Genomic DNA, 24,110 nt, shown 5'->3' with positions numbered 1-24,110 from the left:
CCAGAAAGGCCTATACAGCATGGCTCTTCAAAAAGTAAAACTCAGATCTAAATATAGTCGTGTCTCGATTTCCTTGGTTTCTAAGAAATTCACTATAAAGTTATGATCAGCAAAATCCAGAATGTGATAAAAATATCTCTTTAACAAATTATTTCAAAGAACGGGGGAAGTAGTTTGAAGAGAAATATGGAAAAAGAAAATCCATAAATTCAAAGACATAAATACTAGTTTAATCACAGTGGAACTTTTGCAATCTTATAAGCTATATATTTGTGAGGCAATTAGAGACCTTTCAATATGGATATATATCAACTGATTGTTAGAATTTAATTTTAAAATAAATAAAAAACATGATTTAGATAACATGGTTACTTACATCCAAAAGAATTTTAACTATTTGGGATAACACTGCATTTTTTACAGATGATGTAATAGTATAGATCTAGGGAACATCTATAGGAATAATGGATGTGGTAAGATTGTTAGCAAAGCTAGATCTGTGGAAATTCTTTTTACCATTTTCTCTGTTTTTATATGTTTGAGATTTTCCAAAACAGTGAAAAGAGTAAGCATGGGCTCTATATGGAAAACATGCAAGGGAAAATAAATCTTTGTATCAGAAGTTCTAGGAATAGGAAACCAAAATTTCAAGATTTATTAGATTTGTTTCCATGATTTATCCCCTTGACTTTGATAAGGATCTACAGAGTCTGGTGTTTTGACTAATAAATAGGGTTTATACTTTTCCTCTCTTAGTCACTTAGTCTTCCCTTGTAAATTGTGTAACTTTTGTATTTATCTTTTCTATGAATGTCATTACCATGAATGTTCAAAAATTACTCAATATATATGTAAGGAAAGTTGTGAACAGCCCTGTAACCATCACTGAAGCCAACAACTGAGGCCTTGAAAGTACCCCTGGAACACATGCCTTCCATACCACAGATTCCATCCTTCTCCCTGACCCTGCCAGTGCTCTGACAGTTGTGGAAATCACTTCCTTGATGCTATTTAACATCTCAGAAATATTCAGAAATATATTTATCTTTACTCCAACAGATTATTTTCTTTACTAGACACTTAAGCATGTATTATTTTGCATATTTTCAAACATTATCTAAATTGCCACCACCTTGTAAGCAGTCTTCTCAAGTTTTCTTCAGTCTGCATCCAGTTTAACCTCATTCAAGTTAATAGTAGTAACTGTGGTTTCTTTTTCTTTATTTTTTTTTTCCTTGAGGTATGGGATCTGTTTCAGGCCAGGCTGGTATCTAGCACTATATAGCCAAGAGTGATACTGAACTTCTGATCCTCCTGCCTCCACCTCACAAGTGTTGGAACTACAGAAGTGGGCCAACATACATAGTTTATTTGATGCAGGGGACCAAACCCTGGACTTTGTGCATAGTGGACTAGCACATTACCACATTCCTAGTCCTAGTTTAGTTGTGTTTGGGGGGGGGCACACATGTGCCTCAAAAATATATATGGAGGTCAGGAGGAAACTGGTAGATTTCCAGGGATTGAGCTCAGGTTATCAGTATGGCATCAGCACCTTTACCTACTGAGTCATCTGGCTAGCCCTAGATTCATTCCTCTTATATTGCTATAAAACAGTCGTGTGTGTCTAGGGAGGAGGTGTATATCCAACTGCTATCTCATTCCCATCATGAGAAGGCTAAATGGCCTATATAACCTGTGTTTGAATAAGAACACTCCATTATATTCACACCACAGTGAACTCACTGTCTCAATGCATTCTTATTGTACAACCCTTCTGTCAGTGAATGCATTCTTTCATTAGTAGATTTTTAGATTATTAGAAAGCTTTGCAGTTATAAGCAAAGCTTCCTTGTACATGTCTCTTGGTGTACACATATTAGTGTTTCTGTAGAGCAAAGCTTGGTAGAGCATGGCTAATAGGCAGGTATTCCTGTTTTTGTTAATAAAACTTTCACAAAATAACTACACCCAGTTGTGTGTACTGTCTGTGAGTACTTTCACTCCACAGTGGCAGAACCAGTCTAAAGTGTTTACTACCCACGCTTTAATAAAACTTGCTGATTGCAATTTCTGCCTTTGTTATATTTACATACATATTAGAATTATTAAGTTCCAGGATAATCCTCAGAATCACTCAATGATAGGAACTAATAGGAGTTTGTATTCATATATTTCCCACCTACTCAATGTTTTTTCCTGTTTTGTCTTTTTTTCTTAACAAAAAATTTTAGTTTAGTGTGTGTGTGTGTGTGTGTGTGTGTGTGTGTGTGTGTGTAACAGAGTCTGTGGAAGAATTTATAGAACAACCTTTTGTGTAGGTTTCTACCTTGTTTGAGACAGGACCTCTTTCTTCATAAGCTAGGATAGCTGGCCTTCAAGTTTTAGGACATTGTCCTGTCTCCACACCCCATCTCCCCATAGGCACATGCTGAATTGCAGACTTCTGAGGCTACTGCACTCAACTTCTCCATAAATTCTGAGGATCTGACCTTAAGTAATCAGGTTTGCACAAAAAAACACTTTGTCCCACTGACCCATTTCCCTATGGCATTGTATGAAGTCTTTTAGTTGTAAATGTTGTAATGTATATGTCTTGTTATGTAATAAGACAGCTGTCAACTTCATATATTTATATTAATGTAACTTTAAACTATAAAGCAATTTCTAAATGATGTCTTCATGTATAACTTTGAATGTGTATATGTGTATGGTGGGGGTCCACAAGTATACAGGAGGATGGAGGCCAAAAGTTGACATCAGGTTTCCTCTGAATCGGATTTTTCTTTGGGCCGCCAGCTCACAAATAGGCAACATGGAGACTTACTATTAATTATGAAAACTCAGCCTTAGCTTAGACTTGTCACACTAGCTTTTATAACTTAAATTAACCTGTTTTTATTCTACAGTTTATCATGTGGCTTTTTACATTTCTTTCATTCTGTATGTCTGACTCCCTCCATGTCTTATTGGGGTCTCTCTGCCTCATGATTATCTCCATGTACTTCCTCTCTCTGCCTCAAAGTCCTGCCTAGACCCCCAGCCTAGCTGTTTATTAAACTCGTCACAGCTATATATCTTCACAGAGCATATAAATATCCTACAACATTTCCCCTTTTAAAGAAATAAAAAGTAAAGTTTTTAATGCTAACATAGTAAAACTGTATCGAAAAGAACAATTATCAGGCCAAGAATTACATCCACAATGCCCAGTCCATTTATATTTGCCCTATTAGGAAAATTACTTTATTATCTATCTTATCTCGATGAATTTATAATTTTATATCTAAACCATTTTCTATCATAACTTGTATTGCCATTCTAAAGCTATCATTTTAGACCTCAAAACATTTTCTTAGGTAAACAATTTAAATTTAATGATTCTCAACCATATAAACTTACATCTCTCATGTAAATTTCTTTTCTGAATTTGGTAACAAGGAATACTATAACTATATCTTGTCTTTAATTCCATCAGAGACCCAAGAAGGATATATTAACTGAGTAAACAGGAAGTGTAGAACAAACAGCTTCCAAAACTATAGAAATGACAGAGACAACTGACTGCCTGGCCAGTCACCCAGTGTTCCTCTGCAACATTGGAGCATCCATCTTCAGCCTACAGGCTTAGAATGTCTGACAGACTTTTCTGTAAAGCAGGAATTTTAAAGGACTATTAGACCTTGTCTTGGTAAAGTTAGGTATTTACTTTCTTTTGTGTCCTGCTTATCCAGTTTGTACAGCATACTGTCAGCAGTCAAGGCAAGGGCAGTTTCTTGCCCAAATGGCTAGCTTTGCCACATTGAAAATAAACTACATATGGAATTTCTTTGATACCCATTATCCTTTTTTGAAGTAAATTGGTACTGCTAGGAGCAGACATATCTCATTGTCACGAAAAGCCTTATGTTATTAAAACATTTTAAATGCCATGTTCTGTAGGTCTTTGAAGACCATCTGTCTAAATCGTATCTCTGTTTAACCTTGAAAACATACATAACATGACTATATGTTTGATTGTAATAGATGACTACTTACCTGTCTTTCTTTATTATCCTTAATAGCTTTCAAGGACTAAAACTTTACATTACATTTTTAAATGAACTGCATAGGTACAATGTCTTAAACAAGAGTAGAATAATATATGCAGTATAATACAAATAACCTTAAATTCATATCAGTATATAAAACTTCATCCCAATGTAAAATATTTAAGATTAATGGTTTTTATTTAGTTTAAAAGTATATTCAACACTCTACCCTCTTATCCTACCAATTCTATATTCTCCCTTTTGTTTCTTTTCAGAAAGAGATTTCTGAATTCAACCCTTTTTGTTTAGTTTTTTTTCTGACCATGACCAGTAACAAATTATAACGAATCACCCTAAACAATGACAAGCATTCATAGCTCTCCAAATGACCAAAAAACTACCCACCCCACCTCTTAGGAGTGCGGGTATTGTATTCTCTAGTCTGCTTCTTTTTGTCTTGGGGAAATGACATCTCTAAGGGACAATGAGAAAATTGAGATAATGGTAAAGTCCTTGGAGAGTTAGCTGTATTTTTTGTTTAGTCTCTGTGTGATGGGAAAGTGTAGAGCTTATCTGAAGTCTAAGCTGAAGAGTTTGTGAGGCTAGACCATCTCAGCTAGCAACTTTATAGTTGTTTTAGATGCAGAATTTTGAGGAAACTGCAACAGAGACATTCTGAGAGGTTGGATCATTGGGCAACATGTCTTTATTGATATTTTGGTCCTTTTGTTCTGAATACACACAAATTTCTAAAGGTAACATACATATCTGTATTAACACAAGTATGGAATGTGTGGTGTGCACAAGCCAGCTAAAGCGAATTTTGTTTGTTTTATGTTTGAATAGGTAAAAGACATCTGCCAACTTTATACTTTTTTTGAACTGTAAGTCCAAACCTCTATCCATGCCATATGAAAGGATGGCATATAATAGTAAGTCATGAGGACTCTGTACCAGCAAGATTTATCATGTCTCATCCATTCTCAGAGCTGTGTTTAGCAGAGAGATCAGCATATACGTCACCCATCCTATCGTCTTTCTCAGTTTCTTTCTTCATGTCTGTAGCCAAGATTTTCAGGAGGTATCCCCCAATCAAATATGGTCTTTATTAATTTTGAAAAGAATCATAACTTTTTGTTTTCCTGTGGAAACAAAGACGTAACCTCTTCCCCAATACAACTTATTTTCTGACTTCCATTTTGAAGTTAAAACATTTCTGAAATATAAGTTGGTTTGATTTAGCAGTTTCCATAGTCTCTCAGCAACCATTGTTTTTTGTGCATTAGCGTTTTAAAATTTCAAAGTCAGCAAAGTACCATACAGGATCCAGACATGCTGTGTATTTTCCATCTTTATCCGGCTTATTCTTTTTATATTACTTTATTTTTTAAAGACTTTTTATTTTTAACTATTTTTTCTATGATCACCTATATCCTTATTTTTTACATCTTTAGCATCTAAGCACATTTTTAAGCATATTATATCTGTTCAGAGGTTTTATTTGATCTTAATCTTACTTTCTGTTCCTGTGCAACCTCCTCTGACCACTTGTGCTGTGCAATTCTGCTTAGCAAGTGGTACACCAGCAACTGGTTCCACCCACCCGCTGTTCCTTTAGAGCCTAGCCTCATGCCAGCTGGTACTGACTTTGGAGCTACATTTACTCACCCCAGATCTGGGAATGTTGTGTCTTCTTGTGACAGGCATTTGTACCCTGTGCCAGCTGCTCAGGTGCTTAGTTGCACAGCAGAACATCTTAAAAGAGCCATGCCTCTGTGCCCCCCATACTGCCTAGCCAAGAGACCCAGGGTTTACTATTCAGAACACGGCCTTAATCTAGGCTTGTCCCACTGGCTCTTATAACTTAAATTAACTTGTTTTTATTCATCTGTTTTACTATGTGGCTTTTAGCCTTTCATTCTGTATATCTATCTCCCTCCATGCCTCATTGATTTCTTGCTATCTCTTAATTATCGCCACCTACTTCTATGCCCAAAAGTCCTGCCTATACCTCCTGCCTAGGTATTGGTGGCTGTTCAGATCTTTACGGCAATATATGCTTATACAGTGTATAAATATTCCACAGCATTCACCAAACTCTCTCTCTATTTATTGAGGCAGGATCTCTCAAAGAATTCAGAACTTGTTAATTCTAGCTACTCTAGCTAGATAACTTACCTCAGAGACTCCACATCAGTGCCTCCTGAATGTTGTGATTCCAGAAGACCAGCACACCTGCACAGCTTTTTACGTGGGTGCTGGGGTCTGAACTCTGATGCTCACACTTGAATGGAAAGCACTTTACCCAATGAACCATCTTCCCAACCTAATGTATATATTTATTATTAATAGAATCTAAATAGAATAGATAGTTTCGAAGTTGTCTGTTTTTATATAAAATATTATACAGTCTTTTGTTTGCTTTGTTCCTGTGAGAATCTATCATTCTATGACTGTACAGTTTTTTCATTTTTCTATAATTGGACGTTTTCCTTTGCTAGTGGTATTCCTCTTAACATGCATGTTTTGTGCTTTTAGATGCACACTAAGGAGTAGAATTGCTTTTCATGCCAATCCTCCATTTTAATCTACCATGACAATGCTTTTTCCAAAGCGTTTGTGCCAATTTGTAGCATACACAGTGTACAGAGTTCCCATTATTTGCATCCTTGCCAACACTTGGTCTAGATAATGTTCTTAGTTATGTTTCGGTAGATTGGCAGCAGTGTTTTACTATGGCTTTAATATTCATTTGCCAGATAACTAAAGGAAGTCAAGTACCATTTATATTTTTGTAGGTCACATCAGTATTTTTTCTTAAGGACCTAAGCTTAGCAGTTTTATATTTATCTTACTAACTTGTATGGATGACTCAAGTGTTCTTGACATGAGCATTATATGTCGATAAAGATAAAGATCTCCTCCCACTCTGAGGCTTGCTTTTTTCAGTCTTAATGGCATTTGTTTTGTTTTCTTTGATGAAAATAAATTATAGCTACTTAACTTGAGTGTTGTTGAAACTATGAAAATAGATAAAGGACTATTTGGGAAGGTGAAGGATATTGATAGACTGGACAACAGAGGGCAATGTGTGGAAGATGGTAACAATAATCAAAGTACATTGTAAACATGTCAGTGAAATCCATTTTTATACAACTTAATATATGCTAATAAAAGTAAATTAAAATACAAGATGAGAAGTGTACTGATTTCTGTCTTTGAAAAAGGTTTGAGTATTTTCATGTTTCACACTTACCCTACTGTGTGACCTTGGCCAGCTTTTGAGCTTCTCTTTACTTATCTGTAAATAGATAGTAATAATATCCATGTCATGGAGTAATTGAGAAGATTAGGCAAGAGAAAGCACTTGCTATAGAGCCATTCACCTAGCAATCCCTCAGTGATGTTAATTGCCTCCCCCATCATTTAGGTGCTCATTTGCATACTGCCTTTTGGGAAATTGGGTAGTATTCATGAGCTATTTGCAAATGAATGTTTTGGAAATTAGAATCTCATATAATTATCCTAGGAATTTAGAAAGTGGCCTAAAATAGTAAACCATAATTAATTTGCCCAGAGAAATAAATTGTAAAATTTTCTCTGATGAAAAGAAATCTTAGTCAATATGGGATCCTCGAATAATAAAAATCATGACTAGAGTATCCAGGACATGAGAAGTGGTTGTTTAGAGCAATTCTGAACTCTATACATAATGCATCACAATCTAAACCCAGGGTAGATCTCTTTGCCTCCAAGAAGAAAGCGAGGTTTCTTAGGATGAGAAATGGCTAAGCTCTCTAGTCCAAAGCACCTCCTCTCTCCACCTCTTTGGAACTTTCTGGTGTTTGTTGATTTTTCATTTTTCCCTTTTCCATTATTCATTCATTTGACAATAATTGTGCAAAATTTATTACATATAAATGTTCTAGCACCAAAACACAGCAGAAAAACATGGTGTGCGCCTTATAAGATACAATGCAGGGGATTATCTAAGTTCTTTAGAAAGGGGAAAATAGGGGGACTGACTGAAAGGAACTGTCAACCCAGAATTCTACATTCAAGAATCTGCCAAATAAAGATTGTCTTAGACTTTTTAAAAGATGGCCTAGTCTGGTGGTGCATGTTTTTATCCCAGCACTAAGGAGGCAGAGACTAGTGGGTCGCTGAGTTTAAGGCTGCCTTGGTTTAACAGGATAGTCGGGGCTAGAGAGAGAGACCCTCTCTCAAAAAAGAAATTTTTAAAAGAAAAAAAAAAAACAAGAAACAGTATAGTTCCTAAAACAACAAGTACTAGTGTTTTACAAAGAAAGTGCAAAGTGATGAAATGCCAACAGTTGTCTGTGTTCAGATGAAAGATCATTGGCGCTTTAGTAAGGCGCCTCCACCACTGTCTTGTTTCCACCATTTATTGTTACATAAAAATTGAATGAAAGAAACAACTGTCCTTCATCTTACGTCTATTTTCCCATGTTGTCTTAATCCATATTTTAAAAGATACAGGTTATTAGCTTTTAATTTGTAACATCTTTATTTTTTTAAATATTTATTTATTTATTATGTATACAATATTCTGTCTGTGTGTATGCCTGCTGGCCAGAAGAGGGCACCAGACTCCATTACAGATGGTTGTGAGCCACCATGTGGTTGCTGGGAATTGAACTCAGGACCTTTGGTAGAGCAGGCAATGCTCTTAACCTCTGAGCCATCTCTCCAGCCCCTGTAACATCTTTAAGTTGTGTCTTATTTGGAGTCAGCATTTCCTATATATGACTGAACCCAGCACTAGAATAAATGTTCTTTGTGACTCTTTCTGAGTAGTGCTGCAGCTCCTTTCTTGTGCTCTCTTTATGCCAGTGTCCTCCATTATTTCCACTCTTATCTCATCTCCCTCCCTGCCTTGGCCTGTTCATAGGGCAGAATTTAGGTGTGGGGGGGATGGAACTGAATTCTGGGAGGAAGAAGGCAGAGTTAGAGAGATGCCATCATCTGCCGCTGGAGATAGATGCACAGAAACTTTGCTGGTAGGCCACGACCTCGTGGTGATACACAGATTAATAGAAATGGGCTAAATTAAGATGTAAGAGTTAGCCAATAAGAAGCTCGAGCTAATGGGCCAAGCAGTGTTTTAATTAATGTAGTTTCTGTGTGATTGTTTTGGTTCTGGGCGACCAGGATGAACAAGCGGGCCCTACCCCAACAGCCTTGTCCTGGGCATGTCGTTGGAAACTGTTTTCAGTTCACATTATTTGTTATAGTTTGATCTTCTAAACTACTTGAACGTCATGGCTTACATATCATTAAATTAGCATTTGTTCAGTCTTAGTATGAAATCTTTGCTTACATCTGTGAGTTCATATCAGTTCTAACTTAGATACTTTTTATTGTGTGTTTTTTTTCCCATCATATTTGTGGGGAATTTTTGGTGTTTTTGTTTCTGTGGTGCTGGGATCAGACCCAATCCTTCACAGGTGTTGTTAATTTGTTCATTTCAGAAGCTTTCCCATTATAGATCACAATACAGATAAAACAGATGTTATTCTTGTATTTCTAAGAAGAACAATAGATTCTTTAACATTTTTATACAACTGTGTCTCCTTTGTATATAAGACCTAGCTTGTACAAAAAGGAAATTTTTAGGAAATGAACAGAAAATACTTCCCAGGTATCTGTAAGTACGTCCTTCACCACAAATAATTGTGCTTAATTAGTCTAATTTTTTAATAGCATGCTTAATTCTCACTGTTTGGCATGCTCTTTTACAATATAAAGTGTTTTGTTTGTTTTGTGTTGCTGAAAAACAAACACAGGGTCCTACACATACTAGACAAGCACTCTGCCCCTGAGCCACACACCCAATCATGAGAATGCTTTTGAGTACTAAGAAGTGCTAAGGGAAAGAAATGCTATGAGCACTACCTTCAGCAGGTACATATTTAATAAATTCCAACCTGAAGGCATCTTCTTTCCCTAAGTCAGGTTGACCTGCTAGGGCAGAAACATCTCACTTCTGTGTAAAGAATGATGTTACCAACACCATCTTCACTGTCAGGACCCTTAGGCCTGGTCAGCAGAAAAGAATATATACTCTCTAAGCTCTCCTACTATTAAGTACAGAATTTCAGTTTTTCAAGATGAAAGTTCTAGAGATGAATGGCATTGATGGTTATCATTGATAATAGGAGACACAACTGCCCAGTATGTGGCTCAAAGAGTTATTTCCAAAGAATGCTCAGGTGAAGCTAGGAGTCAGGAAACACTCTTGGTATAAGTCAGAATGAAGCAAAATTGCCATATATTAAGTAAAAGTACATACCAAAGGAATGTGGATGGGCTTCTTGAGAGAATCAAGCTTAAGTGTCTTTGTAATACCGATTTATATGATTTTTGAAGTTAGACTGTTTAAAGTATATAATTTATAGCCAAGTTCAAAGATAAATATGTTTAGTACTTTAAGTAAAATGAACTGGCTTATTTCTTTCGTTTTGTTTGTTTGTTCTTTGAGACAGGATTTCCCTGTGTAGCTTTGGAGCCTGTCCTGGCTGGCACTCTGCTGGCCTGCAAACACACAGAAATCTGCCTGCCTCTGCCTCCCAGGTGCTGGGATTAAAGGCATGCACCACCTCTGCCCAGCATGACTTATTTCTTTTAAGGAGAGAATCCTTCTGAAAAAGAAACTGTAAGGTAGTTTATGAGGGCCATTGTTCAGTTTTGTAGAGAAGAGTCAAACTTAAGCTCAGATATCACACACATTTCATCTTGGAATGACACATTACCTGTTTGTGAGTGTGTGTTGTATATGCATGCACAAACGTGTGCACGTGCATACATGTGTGATGTGGTGGTAGCATGCATCCGTGGAATGAAAGGAAGAAGACTCTTCTTCGATCATGCAGGCCCTAGGGTCAGACTTGGTGGCAAGTACCTTCACTCATTGAGCCATCTCACTGGGCCTCATTAGCTGTTTAACACTCTGGTTCAGGTTGTCTTTCAAAGGGGGGTTATTGTCTTTCTGTAACAGGCTTTATAGAGTATTTGTCAGTCTGTTGGTTATGTGGAACTTATTCTTATCTAGCAAGCAATGCAACTAGAGGGAATGGCCGTCAGGGACTACTTTCCATTCCTGTATCCCGCTTTCTTTTCTGTCTCAGTTGCATGACAGTTATGAATGCACTTAGTGCATCGGAACTGAGCACTTCCCTGGTTGGTAGCAAATAATGTTTTATTTCATTTTTGCCCCCAAAAGAAGATTTTAAAAGTTACCTTTGTAACTAGGCTAGAGGTATGATCCATACTAGAGCACTCTTCTAGCATGCATAAGACCCTGGGTTCAATCCCCAACACTGACAAAAAGAAGAAAAATAGAACCCTTGGCTTTTTATAATAGCTATTCTAACTGGGATGAGCTGACATTCCCTTATCATTTTGATTTGCATTTCCCTCATCATTAGTGACATGAAGTCATGTTATCTGTTGTTTTGCTGTTGAGTTGTGGAGTTCATTATGTGTTCTGGGTATTAGTCTAGAAGAATAATCTAGATGAATAATTTGCAAATACTTTTCTTATTTGGCTGTTTGTCTCTACTTGTTTATCTTTTTTCCTAAGCAGAAGCCTCTTAGTTTGTGAGAGTTTCATTTGTATGCTGTTACTTTTGTTGCCTTCACTTTTGACTTGTTCTTTAAAAAATCATTGCATCTAACATAAAGACCAAGAGTGGTTACAGATGCTGGTGTTGTTGTAAACTAGTATATAGCCATCGTGGGGGTTAGAGGTTCCTTAGAAAATTAAAGTGCCCACCAGTCAGTGTCTCTGTCACCAGCCTTGCTGCTGTCACTCTGACCATAGCCCATAACTCCAAATCTGAGTAGTTTCAGAGGCACTTGGAGAAGTAAGGGGTCCTGGACACTACCAAAGTGTTTAGCCTTATATGAAGAGTCAGAGGAGTCACTAATGTTTCTCTGTTACCCTGAAAAACCAGAGAAGAAAATGGGCAGAAATGAAAGAGAAACATATAACTACTGTTGAAGAAAATAAAAATTGAAAATAAGAAGCTGAAATCAAAGCTTGCTTGCTATAAACTACCTCGGGAGAATAGAATAGAACTCTTCTCAGTTGAAATGATTTTGTGTAACTGGAATAACTTGTATAGTATATAATCTTTTCTGAACAGATGCTATAAAACTTTTAGTATGTTAAATTCACTCATCACACTTTAACTGTTAAAAAACAGATATACTTAGAATCACCAATAAACCCTCGATATAACTTTCTTTGGGTCTTAAAGCAGGAAAATCCAAAGTAGATCTTGTAGTAAAGCTAAAGAGCCATATATAACTCAGTATCTTTAATAAAAGAAAGGAAAGGGAAAAGGGCATTTCATTCATCGTCCACTTAGGAAATATAGTAGTGGTTGTATTTTAACCTAGGAGGTGTAGCATGGAGCTACCCTTAGTTTAGGACATAAGCATAGATAGTTACACTCATTCTTGACAATGTGTATTTCTTGTACATGACTGAAGAGGTCTATTTGTACAGTACTTCTGCTTGGATTCCCATGCATCTTCTGCTCTTGTTTATATAATCCAGAACTCTTCTTTGGCACCTCTTTGCCTTAGATAACTGTGTATGTGCCAGTATGAACTTTGACACTATGTTTTCCTTCTATGCAATCACACCCATCTGATAATGCTGCCTTGCTGTGCAACATGCTTTAGTGTGTATGGTTGCACATTTGTCTATGTTGTTTTCAGTTTACTTAATGATGCAAATTCCCTGATTATAGTTTATATAGCTTCCAGTAGGACCACACTCTTACTCTGACTTACTTAATTACATAATTAGGCACATATAGAGGTAATACAGAATTCTGGGTTTGTGCACAATCTCAGATGGGAATGGAAATGGAAAGATGATTATAGTATATAATTATATAGTCCTTTTCCATATTAAAAAAGCTAACAGTATAATCTGACAATTTTATTACTTGGAGATATCGTTGAGTAAGTGTGTGTGTGTGTGTGTGTGTGTGTGTGTGTGTGTGTAGTCAGACTGGTAGCTGTGCTCTGTTGTGGCACTCCTTATTGACAAAGGAAACCAGTGAGATGTACATTGACAGCTGAATGGATAAAGAAAATGTGTCCTGTATACATTATAGAATATTATTTGGTCACAAAGTTTGAAATCTGGTCATTTGCAGCAACATGGGTGGAAATGCAGGCCATTGTGTTATGTGAAATAAGCCTAGCACAGAATGGCAGATTTTGTGAGTTTTCTCATAGGTACAAACTAAAGAAGTTTGCCTTAGGAGTAGGTGAAACAGCAGTCAGGAAGGATAAAGCTGGATTGACAGCGGTTGAATAACTAGTACCAAAATACAGATTCATGGGATAGTGTTCTATAGCAGAATGAGGTAACAGATTCCAACAGTCACAATCTCATATAACTGGGTAGGGTTTGAGGTTCCTAAACTCAAGAAACTAATTATTCTGACTCAGCCGTTCACATTATAGATGGACATAAAGTTATTATGTTATTCCATGAATGTAAAGCATGCCGACTAAAAATAGAAAATGTTCATATACAGATGAGAAAATTTAAGCAAAAATGTCTTGAATCCTATTTTTGTTATCGTTACAAAAATGGCATTGGTCTTATTTTTTATTTAGAGAGCTTCCCCCAATAGCTTACAGTTAATACATTGTAATTACAGTATGTTAAATATAGAAAAGATATTGGCAGCACCATAGCTTTTCTGCCTCACTGTGTTCAGGAATAATTTGGTAAAAGTAGGTATCCAATATATATGCACCCACCATATCTCAACATTTATACTCATGTTTTTAATTGTATATAATATAAATTATCTTAGTCTCGTGGAAAAGCAGTTTAACTTATGTTTTCTCTGTGTTCACCCTTCACCCCATGATTTCTCACATCTGTAGAGCAACTTCAGCCTCTCAGGGAACTCTTACTGCTTCAGAAAAGGGACTCCATATATCCCTCCTCCCTTGGATTTTTTTTTATTTTGAAAGGGATAATAGGAGAGAGTTCAACAGGATTCTCGTTTATTTGATTCCTTTTTCTTGTCTGGCACACTGTTACTGCTCAAATTTAACAAGTTAGCTATATTTGAAAATATTTTTAAGAGTCTCTCTCTCAAAGAAGATTGAGGATACAGTTTTTGGTTAGAGACACTCACATTATAACAGTTTAGTGACTTAGTGATACAAGAAAAATCTGATTCACAAGATTATCAGAAGGAAGATTTTAAATTTATTTAGCAGGAAGGACAGTTAGTTTGGTTTAGTCATCAAAATAAAATGTGGTCTACTGGATACCCTGTATTATGCTTGAATTTCCACTGGGAATGCAACACTCCGCTGTCCCTTTTTGCTGTTTAACTTAAGCTGCAGTGAGCACTAAGGGAACAGCCGTGGGGCTGAGCAGCTTATTTTTTTTTTTTAATCTATTCATTTTATACTTTCAGACAGATTTTTCCCTGGGGTGAAACAAAGGTTAACTGAAATTTCCTCTGTTGTGTACCTGAACGAATCAGCAGTTCGGGGAGGAAATCCCATTGATGGGCCAAGAGAGTGACAGGCTCTATTTAAAGAATTCCCCCGACTGTGTGGTAGACCAGCCATGCCATGAATTTAACTGTTCCTGTGGTCCCCATCCTTGTACCCACCAAAAAGAGAGGGAGAGAGAGAGAGAAAGCGACTTTGTTCTGCTAACGTTGCCCTAAGCTTTGAAAACCATGAGCCATTGAGTTTTGTGAATTCAAGTTAGACAGCAACAGAGGCCAAAGCTCTGGGGACAATATCTGAAAGGGAGTACACAAAACAGGTAGAAGCTGTTTAACTGTTTATTCTCTGTGTGTGCACACTAGTGCCATGTTTATACACACCAGTACCATACTTTATACTTTCTTGTGTTCACCCTAGTTTTATATATATATCAGCATGGCTTTGTTAAATATTTCTAAGTGCATGACAAACAGGGTTTTCATTTGTGCGGTGTTCTGTTCCATGAAATATTTTGCTTTTAACAATATAAAAATGTACATATAAGAAATGAGAGTAAACACAATGTGAGTCTAAGTAATTTTTTTAAATGTTTATATTAGCCTGTAGAAACTTTATTTTCTGGGGTAGCTCATGTATTTTGTATTTTTCCTGTTTAGTGGAAACTGCTTTAAATATGAAAAGATGGTATCTTAAGTTGGATTAAACATCCTTAATTTATGTGTATTTAACCTCAGGACTTGTGAGCCTTGTTGAAAAAAACAGCTTTAAACCCTGCCTAGTTGGCCTTGCTGCAAACGGATTATAAATAGACATTGTCTTTTCTGAAGTGGAAGTTAGTATGTGTTCCCAGGGGGCATGAACTGAATATCTGACAAATATTTCACATGTATGTCTATGTACAAAATTAAAATATAATTCAAAATATTTTCATTGTAATTTGAAGGTTCTGTTGTCAGATTTTTCTTACATGTGCCATCTGGTGTGAATGGGAACTTAAAGAGATTTAAAAGATACTAAAATTAATAGAAAAAATTATCTCGATCTGGAGTGATTGATTGATTTTTGTCTGGGGACTTTGGGGAAGAGGATACTTTTAAAATTGGTTTGGGGGATTCATCTTAGAGATTATGTGGTGGCTAGATTTCATGCTCATAGATAGGAAGAGAAAATCTCGAGAGAAAATATTTAGTATACAATCATTCAATGTGTTTTGAAAAAGCTGTTGTTTCTTTGCACAATAATCTTGCCCCTCTTTTATTCTGAGATACTTAAAAATAGTTTCTCTTACTCTGTTTTGTGATCTCTTCTTTTTTTGTACTTTTTCTTTTACATTTTGGTGTGATTGTCAGTAGGCTATAGAACTGTAAGGAAAAGGCTGGTAGTAGTAGATCTGTCTATTTCCTGTGCTCCAGAAAGAGCTACATTGCTCTTTTTGAATGCTAGTCAAAAGAGAAATTGTATTTACTCTCATATTTTAGCAAGTTATAAACTGAGCACACAGTTGTCATGGCTACTCATGGAAGATCTGTAAAGATCAGTACAGGACCAGCTGCATGACTCAGCAGGTGAAGGCACCTACTGTCAGGCCCAGGACTCATATGGAGAGAGGGAACCAACTCCTACAAGCCACCCTTGGACCTATACCCACATATGTATGCCCCCCCAAAATTAATAAATAGTAAAATAAAATTTTTAATTAAATTGACAAGATTTTAGAAGTCATTTGGTTCTCCAAAAATTATTATTAGTATTATTAATTATTAATAATTAATAATTAATTAAAATTATTAAATAGTATTTGTGAAACCGCTGGACATTAATCAAGTGATAAGAGTTGTAAGAGAGTAAGATGGAACTTGTCTCTGCCCCATGCAAGCTGATGTGATGGTTCACCCTGAAGAACCACAGCTGCAAATGTGAGGCTTGTTTTTACAACACCTGTCAGAGTTATCTCTTTAGAAGACTGGCATTGCACCTGACACACCATTCAGATCCTCATCTAGTACAATTCTACTTTAAAGGTAGCATTGTGCTCACATTAGACTTGAATGTGCTATGTGATAAAAAGATAATCTTGTAGCGGTGAATGTCAGCAACTTGTATTTTGGTTTGGTTTTGGGTTTTTTCTGAGACAAGATTTCCCTGTGTAACAACTCTCAGTGTCCTGGAACTCATTTTATAGACAAAGGTTGCCTCAAACTCACAGAGACCCACCTGCCTCTGCCTCCTAAGTGCTGGGATTAAAGCATGAGCCACCACTGCCCAGTGCAACTTGTGTTTTTATGTATTGTGTCCCATTTCAGTTTTGACTTTACCTGGGAGAGGGTCTGTTAGTGGGGATTTGAAAAGGCTTCTTCTTTAGGTCTGTGCATATTTTCGTTGACATGTTGTACAGTTATATAAAACATTTTACAGTTCTCTTTTGAACACAGTTTTAAATAATTTTAACGTCATACCTTTTGCTTACTTTCTGGCAATCTCAGCTTATGTAAGCATTAATTATTGTGGGCACATTGAATAAAGAACAAAGGCCTAAATCTATACACTGCCTACAAGGCTCTTCATAAATGTGTGCTCCTGTACCTCCTTGACTTTACCCTGCTCCCCACATTTACTCTATCTAGCCACACTGGGCGCTGCTATTTTGTAAACACTTGGCCATGGCACTTGCTACTGCTTGGAATGTTTTTATCCATGAGTACATGTCTTGATTCTCTTATCTTCCATAAGTTTTGCTTGAATGCCATGAAACCTACTCTCTATTCTACATAAAATTGTAATCCGTACCCAGCATGCTTACTTTCTACTGCATGCTGAACTGTTCTTTTTCCAAAGCACTCATGACCCCATCACATGCATCATTTGTGTATTACTTTTTGTTGTGTGTTGTTTTCCTCCTCCACTGGAGTATAGGGCTGCTTTCAAACTGTGTCATTGAGGATTACAGGCCTGAGTCACCACGCCCAGCTTGAATTTCTAAATAAGAATCACTTAGCCTGGTAGCTCACTAATGAAATCTTGGGGCATAAGAATTGGAGTGTATGTGATAACTGTTCTTATATCCTTTCCCTCTGGCAATAGACTTTTATATAACTGATAAACTTTGCAAGAACTCTTCGTAGCCCCAAGCTAAGCACCTGCACTTATTTCCTCTTTCTTCTTCTTCCCCTATCTCTAAAAAAAGAAAAGTCAAATCCTCATTTATCTTTTACTCATAATTTTAAATATAAGCTGTTTCTGGTAATTTTAATATGATTAAAAATAAGATGAACATTTTTCTTATAAATTCTTGTGTTAAAATTTCTTTTATTTATACTATTACCAGTTATGTAGCACAAAATTAAAATGACTAAATTAGTTTTCTGCCTGATGTTAAAATGAAAAACCGTAAATATGAGGGAAAAACGAGAGAAAGAGAAAGCACACGCTTCTGCAGTTTGAGAAGAATGCAAGTGAATAAAATGGCTGAACCCTTAGGGATTTTAATGTGGCATTGTGTGTTTCTCAAAAGTTTCCGTTGCAGTAACAGATGCTGCTGATGAAGTTGGGAATCGCAAGTTCACTTGTGGCTGTTTCTGTTGCTTATTAAAAGTGAGAAGATCCCAGGGGGATCTGGTATGGTAGAGTTAGGCTCAGGAAAGGATATGACAAATAAATTATAGCAATTATCTATAAATGCACCATAATATTACTGTCTTGCTAAACATTTACTATACATCAACAGCCAGTTAAATTATATAATAGCTTATGTGTCCCAGTTCAGAATAGTGCTTTTCATACAAGACTACATATATTTAAATGTGATTTTTTTTTTGTTTCTACTTTCAATTTTGCAAGATGGTCAACAGATATGTAGATAAAAACAGAGGTAGTCGTAGTCCATATACAGCTTTGACATAGAAAGGGATAAATTACTTATTACTGTAACTCTTAATACAGGGCTATTAAATGCCCAGTAACCTAAAAGATGCAGGTAATGTGCTTGTATACTGCCATTGAGGGAGAAAAGACTAAAGGGAAATCAATGGAGGTAGAAATGTTACTTAGTTTACATACTGACTAATTTTTTTAAAGACTTATTTTTTACTTTAGTTATGTGTAAATGTGAGTATGTGCATATGTGAGTGTAGATGCCCAGGGATCCAGAAGAGTAACACATCCTCTAAACCACTGAGTCATCTCACCAGCCCCTGAACATCAGTACCCCTGATAACTCGGCAGTCATCCTTTGATGTTTGGAAGCTACAAAGAGAAACACCACAGTTTAAGTCCAGAATGTTACACAGTTGTGAGTGATCTTCTCTAATTGGATCAGTAACATGGCAGTTATTGATCCAAGTACTGGATACCCAAATGGGGGTGTCTTCAGATGTTCTGGAGAATACATGTGTAAGCATACCTGCAGAGTATCATAGGATAGGGAAATTAATGAGTATAACTAAAGCAGTGGGGCCAGAAAAAGGAAGGACTAAATCCTGGGCAGTGTTGTGTGATGCTGTGTTCTACCACTTGCCATGGCAGCAAGGGACCTTCCAGGAAGAATGTGTTCACATTTCTGTTTTAGTCCAATAACAGTGGAATAGGATGGAATTTGAGAGAATGAAGTGAAATTATTTTAATAATGTCAGAAATTCAGTAGTCTAGAGCTAAAGTAATAGCATTAAAGCTATTTGAGACAGACAACTTAGGATCTGATGAGCAGTCTTATGCCAGCTAAGAGATAAGATTTAAGGGTTTCTACCTGGCTGGAAAACAGACTATGGCACAAGTTGTTGGGGTTGATGATATCAGGAGAAAACGAAAACTGTAGTTTTATATGTCTGATTATTTTTTTAATTCGTTTACAGTACTGAAGTTCATTAAGCCTGGTGCTGAGTACCTTGGCAAGCACTCCACCACAGAGTCATCAGTAGCGAGGAAGAAAGAACTTTGAGTGTTAGGAACTTGAGTTACCTATAGAGATATACCCATAGAGATTTAGATTGCATAAGGAACTAAAGAAACAACCTATCTTGGAAGGACAGATTTGCTAGTTTCCATTATGGGCAGATTGGCATACATTGGGAGAAAGAAGGCAAACATAGAGCAGACAAGATACTGAATTGGGGGAAGAGACCACAAAGGAAGATGAGACCAGAACAAGAAAAGTGAGTCATCAAAGAAAAGTAAGAAAAGGCATTAAATATCTATCTATTTATATTGACTTTGAGGACCTCAGACATAAGGATAATCAGAACAGGTAGGTTATAGAGGTAAGATTTGAGCTTGATAGGAATGAACAAAGAGGGGTAGTGTGGAAGTCATCCTGGGCTACATGTGGAGCTACATCCACAACCTGGGCCCACATGATGGAAGGAGATAACCAACTTTCACAAGTTGACCTCTGACCTACACATAGAGATGTGTGTGCATGCATGTGTATATAAATGAATAAAAATTTAAAGAAGGAAGTAAAACTATTTTTACTTACAGGTGGTGGGATGTGTATGTTGAAAATTGGCAGAAGCATACAACACAAACTTTTAAAACTTAAGTGATTGCATCAGATTTACACAATGTAATATGAATGTATAAAGTCAGTTATATTTTATAAACTTATAATCAAAAATTGGGAAAACTTTACCATGAAAACTTAAAGTAAACTAAGAGATCTATTCATTTATAAGGACCCTTAATATGACCTGTTCTGTAGATTCAACACAGTGTCAATCAAAATCCCAACAAATGTTTTATAGAAATTTGCATGTTTATTCTAAAATTTATACCCAAAATAAAGGGCCTAGGATAGCCAAAACAGTCTTGAAAAGAATGAAAGTCAAGGGTGTGTGTGTGTGTGTGTGTGTGTGTGTGTGTGTGTGTATACCCTTGCATTTCATTTTTTGTTGTTTTTGTTGTTGTTGTTTTGTTTGAGGCTTGAAATGTAGCCGTGGCTGCCCTGAAACTCACAAAGATCTGCCAGCTTTTGCTTTCCAAGTGCTAGGATTAATGGCATTCCCCACTATCCCCAGCCTTGCATTTTTTAAGAACAAAATTAAATCAGCTTTGTGGAGTTGGGAGAATGGTTTAGTCAGCAGAGGTCTTGCTGTCCAAGCATAAGGACCCATGCGAGAACCTGGGTACAACATACATCTCAGTCCCTGCACTGGGGAATGGAGATGGGCAGACCCCAGAGTCTCCATGGTGGACTACTCTAGTCAAATTGGGGGCCCTCGGTTCAGTGGGAAATCTGGTGTTTAAAAAAGTACTGTGGAGAGCTGTCAAAGACACAAGGTGATGCCTATACACATGCATTCACACCCAAAAGAAAAAAAATTAAACGAGTTTTATAATCAAGTAATTACAGGGAGTCATTAAATTTTAATGATAAATGTTGGTGATACACAGAGCAGCTCTGAAAATTGCAGTCCACCTGTTCCTTGCCTGTATCTTTTGAATGAAAGAATAATAATATGGTGGGATGAAGGAATGAAGCCACCGCTATTTAATATATTCTCACTCTCAGTACATGTATGCAGCCTCCAAACTCCACAAAGAAAATCAGCAGCAGTACAGCATCTCTGCTTTCCTATGGATTGGTCTTTTTGTAAAGCAGCCTCATGATTTTCTTAGTACAGGTATTTTATTTTAAAATATGTTCCTAGACACTTGCCCCTGGTAGGCCTGAAAACATGTAGATTACTGCATTTCTCTTCAAAATCCTTTTCAGAGAAGCGAGTCAAGCTTGATTTGTGTTTTTAAGATAGGTGAAAGTAGTAAGGTTGGATGGAGGAGGAAATCATAACTTGGCTTTTAGTCCTTTGTTGACACCTCCTTAGCTTCTGCATTAGTCATAGGTCCCTTCCTTGTCCGGAGAGGGACTAAAGGAATGGGAAGCATTTGCAAGTTTGTAAAAGGCCAATGCAAAGAAAAGAAAGTAGCTGACACAGGAAAATCCTGTCCTCCTCCAGTCTTACAGCTGTACTTTTAGGTTAATGCTTAGTCGTTTATGGATATTTGAAAGTTTGTGTTTTATTTTTGGTTTTTGTTTTGAGATAGAGTTTTACTGCGTGGCTGTGGCTAGCCTAAGCTCATTTATGCAGGATGTGTTGCAACAATCCTCCTTCTTCTGCCTTCTGCATAGGTTACCCCACCCAGAAGTTTCTCGATATTTGACCTCTTGTTTTTCTCCTTTATGTCATTGTTTTTTATATTGTAAATGACATGCAAAATTCCTAACCTACGAAGTGAACTAGTTTTCAAGGTCTAGTGTTTTTAAAATGTTAAAGTGGAGGCCAGCAAGATGGAGAAACAAGTGAAGGTGTTTGTTTACAAGAGTATAGATGGAGATAGTGGCCAGAGTTTATATACCAACTAACAGAAAGCCAAGTCTAAAAGGTTAAGACAAGATTCTGGGGTTTGTTCACAAAAAAAGTTTTTACAATATCCTAGTGTTTGGGGTCTCAAAACCTAAAAAGGGTGGTAGGTTCATTGAGACACATCTCTAGTTAAAGCTCTGCATGGTCAGGTAAAGAAATTGAAATGAGTTTCTTCCAGCATCTGCTGTTGGGTATTTGGGCCCTTTGCCTATCTTTTGTATTTGTATAGAGCTTGATATACAAAGCATTTTTCTACAGGTCTCATTTGATCCTACAGAAGATTGTGGGTAGGCAGAGCAAATACTATAAATACTATTATCCCATTTCACAGACAGAAACTATGGATGAGGCATAGAGTGGTCAACTAATGAGAGTCACACAGCTGTTTTAAGTGCAGAGTAGATGGCTCAGCTGGGTGAGAGTGCTGAGTGCATATCCTCTGCACCCGTGTGTAAAGTGGGCATGAGCACACATGTACCCATCACCTCAGCATTCTAGTAAGCAGTGACAGAGTTTGCTGCCAGACTAGTTAAAAGACACAAGCTCCAGGTTCAGTGAGAGCCACTGTCTCATGTGAGTAAGATGCTGTGCTGGAGAATAGTGCACCCAACATCCTCTTCTCCCCTATGGATGTCTCCTCACATGTGCTGGTGCACATAAAGACACACAAAAACCTGACTTGTGAAAGCTCACATGTGTCTCTAGTGGTAGAATGCTCGTGTGGCAGGCACAAAGTCCTGAGTTCAATCCCTGTCACCACAAAAATAATAATGTAACACTTTATGACTAGAGAGACAGCTCAGCAGTTACGAGCATGTGTTGCCCTTGCAGAGGACCAGAGTTCATTTCCCAGAACCCATATGGGGAGGCTCATAACCACCTATAACTCCTGGTCCAAGATGATCTGACACCCTCTTCTGGCCTCCGTGGGTACCCACACTCATGCACAGACACACAATTTTTAAAAAATAAAATAAGTCTGAAAATTAACATTTTTAGACTTGCATAAGAATTTAAGATATTTAGCATTTTTCCGTTGTACCTTTAAGTTCCAGTTTGAGCACTAACAAGTTGAAGAACTGTTATGTGTCTGTATGGTTTTAGGCACTAAGAGTAAGTAACATTTTTTTGTTTGTTTGTTTTATAGGAGAAGGTGATGCAAACTGGTTCATCATTGACAAAGACATCGAGGTAAAACCAGTTTTTTAAAAATTCTGAACAATAGTTTAATATTGTCCTTTGATCCATAGCTTTCCATTTGTTTTAATACAATAATTTTTGGAAAAGTAATAAGCTTTTTTTAAAAAAAAAACATGGTCCCAATAACTTAGAAGAGAAAGTGTGATTATTTTAGTATGTGTATGATTTAGTACGTTTTAACTTGCCAGAAATTTAACTCAGCTTTGATTTTTGTCAGCTGATGGGTAGCTATAATAATCATTTGATACCCTTCTGCTTGTTTCTTCTTTGCCATGATGATTCGTTTTAGCCCCTATGGCTGCTACTACTAAACTCAACAGCGGAAATAACTGTTTCTTCAGTATAAGGAAATGGTCAGGCTATATTTAGAATGTGGCAGGTGCTTGTGTCAATTATTAGCCTTATTGTAGCAAATACTTAAAAATAAACTTTTAAAAAGTTGTTTTCAACTTGATGTCAAGTTTTAAGATATCTGTAGATTGGAGACAACTGTCAACCAGTTCAAGAGAATAACAGGTAAAAACTGAAGCTTTTTCAAAAATGGAATTTATTTATGTATGTATTTTTCTTTTTTTGAGACAGGGTTTCCTACATAGCCTAGGCTGGCCTCAAACTCGAGATCCTCCTGCCCCGGCCTCCCAAGTGTTGGGATTATAGTCATGAACCACCATGCCTGGCTTTAAAGATAGAATTCTGCCAAACAAAATAAGTGCATGGTTGGGATTTGCATATTCCTCTTTAGGTATTCCATATGATGTGTTATGCTCGTGTTCTTTCATAGATAATAGAATTTAACTAGAATATAAGACAGCTAGAATTGGGTCACTGTAGCAGAATGTACAAAGACTATAGTGGAAAAATATTATCTCATACTCTTAGAAAGTATGATTAGTTTTATAGGCAAAAGAAGTAGCCCTCAGCTTTTCAAAAAAAAAGTTATAAAAGTTGGTAGTTTTTGTTTTTTAACGTTTTAAAGCACAAAATCATAAAAATACCATTC

The 24,110-nt window shown here is 36.7% G+C and overlaps 1 protein-coding gene across 6 annotated transcripts in view; it reads left to right on the top strand.

Moving 5' to 3' along the window:
- The window catches only part of Zcchc7 (zinc finger CCHC-type containing 7), a 168,298-nt gene that overhangs the window by 102,704 nt on the left and 41,484 nt on the right, over positions 1-24,110 (top strand). For all 6 annotated transcript variants that reach the window (XM_075967308.1, XM_075967310.1, XM_075967309.1 and 3 more), the window contains one exon: positions 23,058-23,101. In XM_075967308.1, the coding sequence (XP_075823423.1) occupies positions 23,058-23,101 (44 nt within the window). The remainder of the gene's footprint in view (positions 1-23,057; positions 23,102-24,110) is intronic.

Source organism: Microtus pennsylvanicus, chromosome 3 (assembly GCF_037038515.1).
Source record: "Microtus pennsylvanicus isolate mMicPen1 chromosome 3, mMicPen1.hap1, whole genome shotgun sequence".
In the NCBI taxonomy this organism is placed as follows: domain Eukaryota; kingdom Metazoa; phylum Chordata; class Mammalia; order Rodentia; family Cricetidae; genus Microtus; species Microtus pennsylvanicus.
The sequence above is the reverse complement of the archived record's forward strand: the minus strand, read 5'-3'. Positions and strand labels throughout refer to the sequence as shown.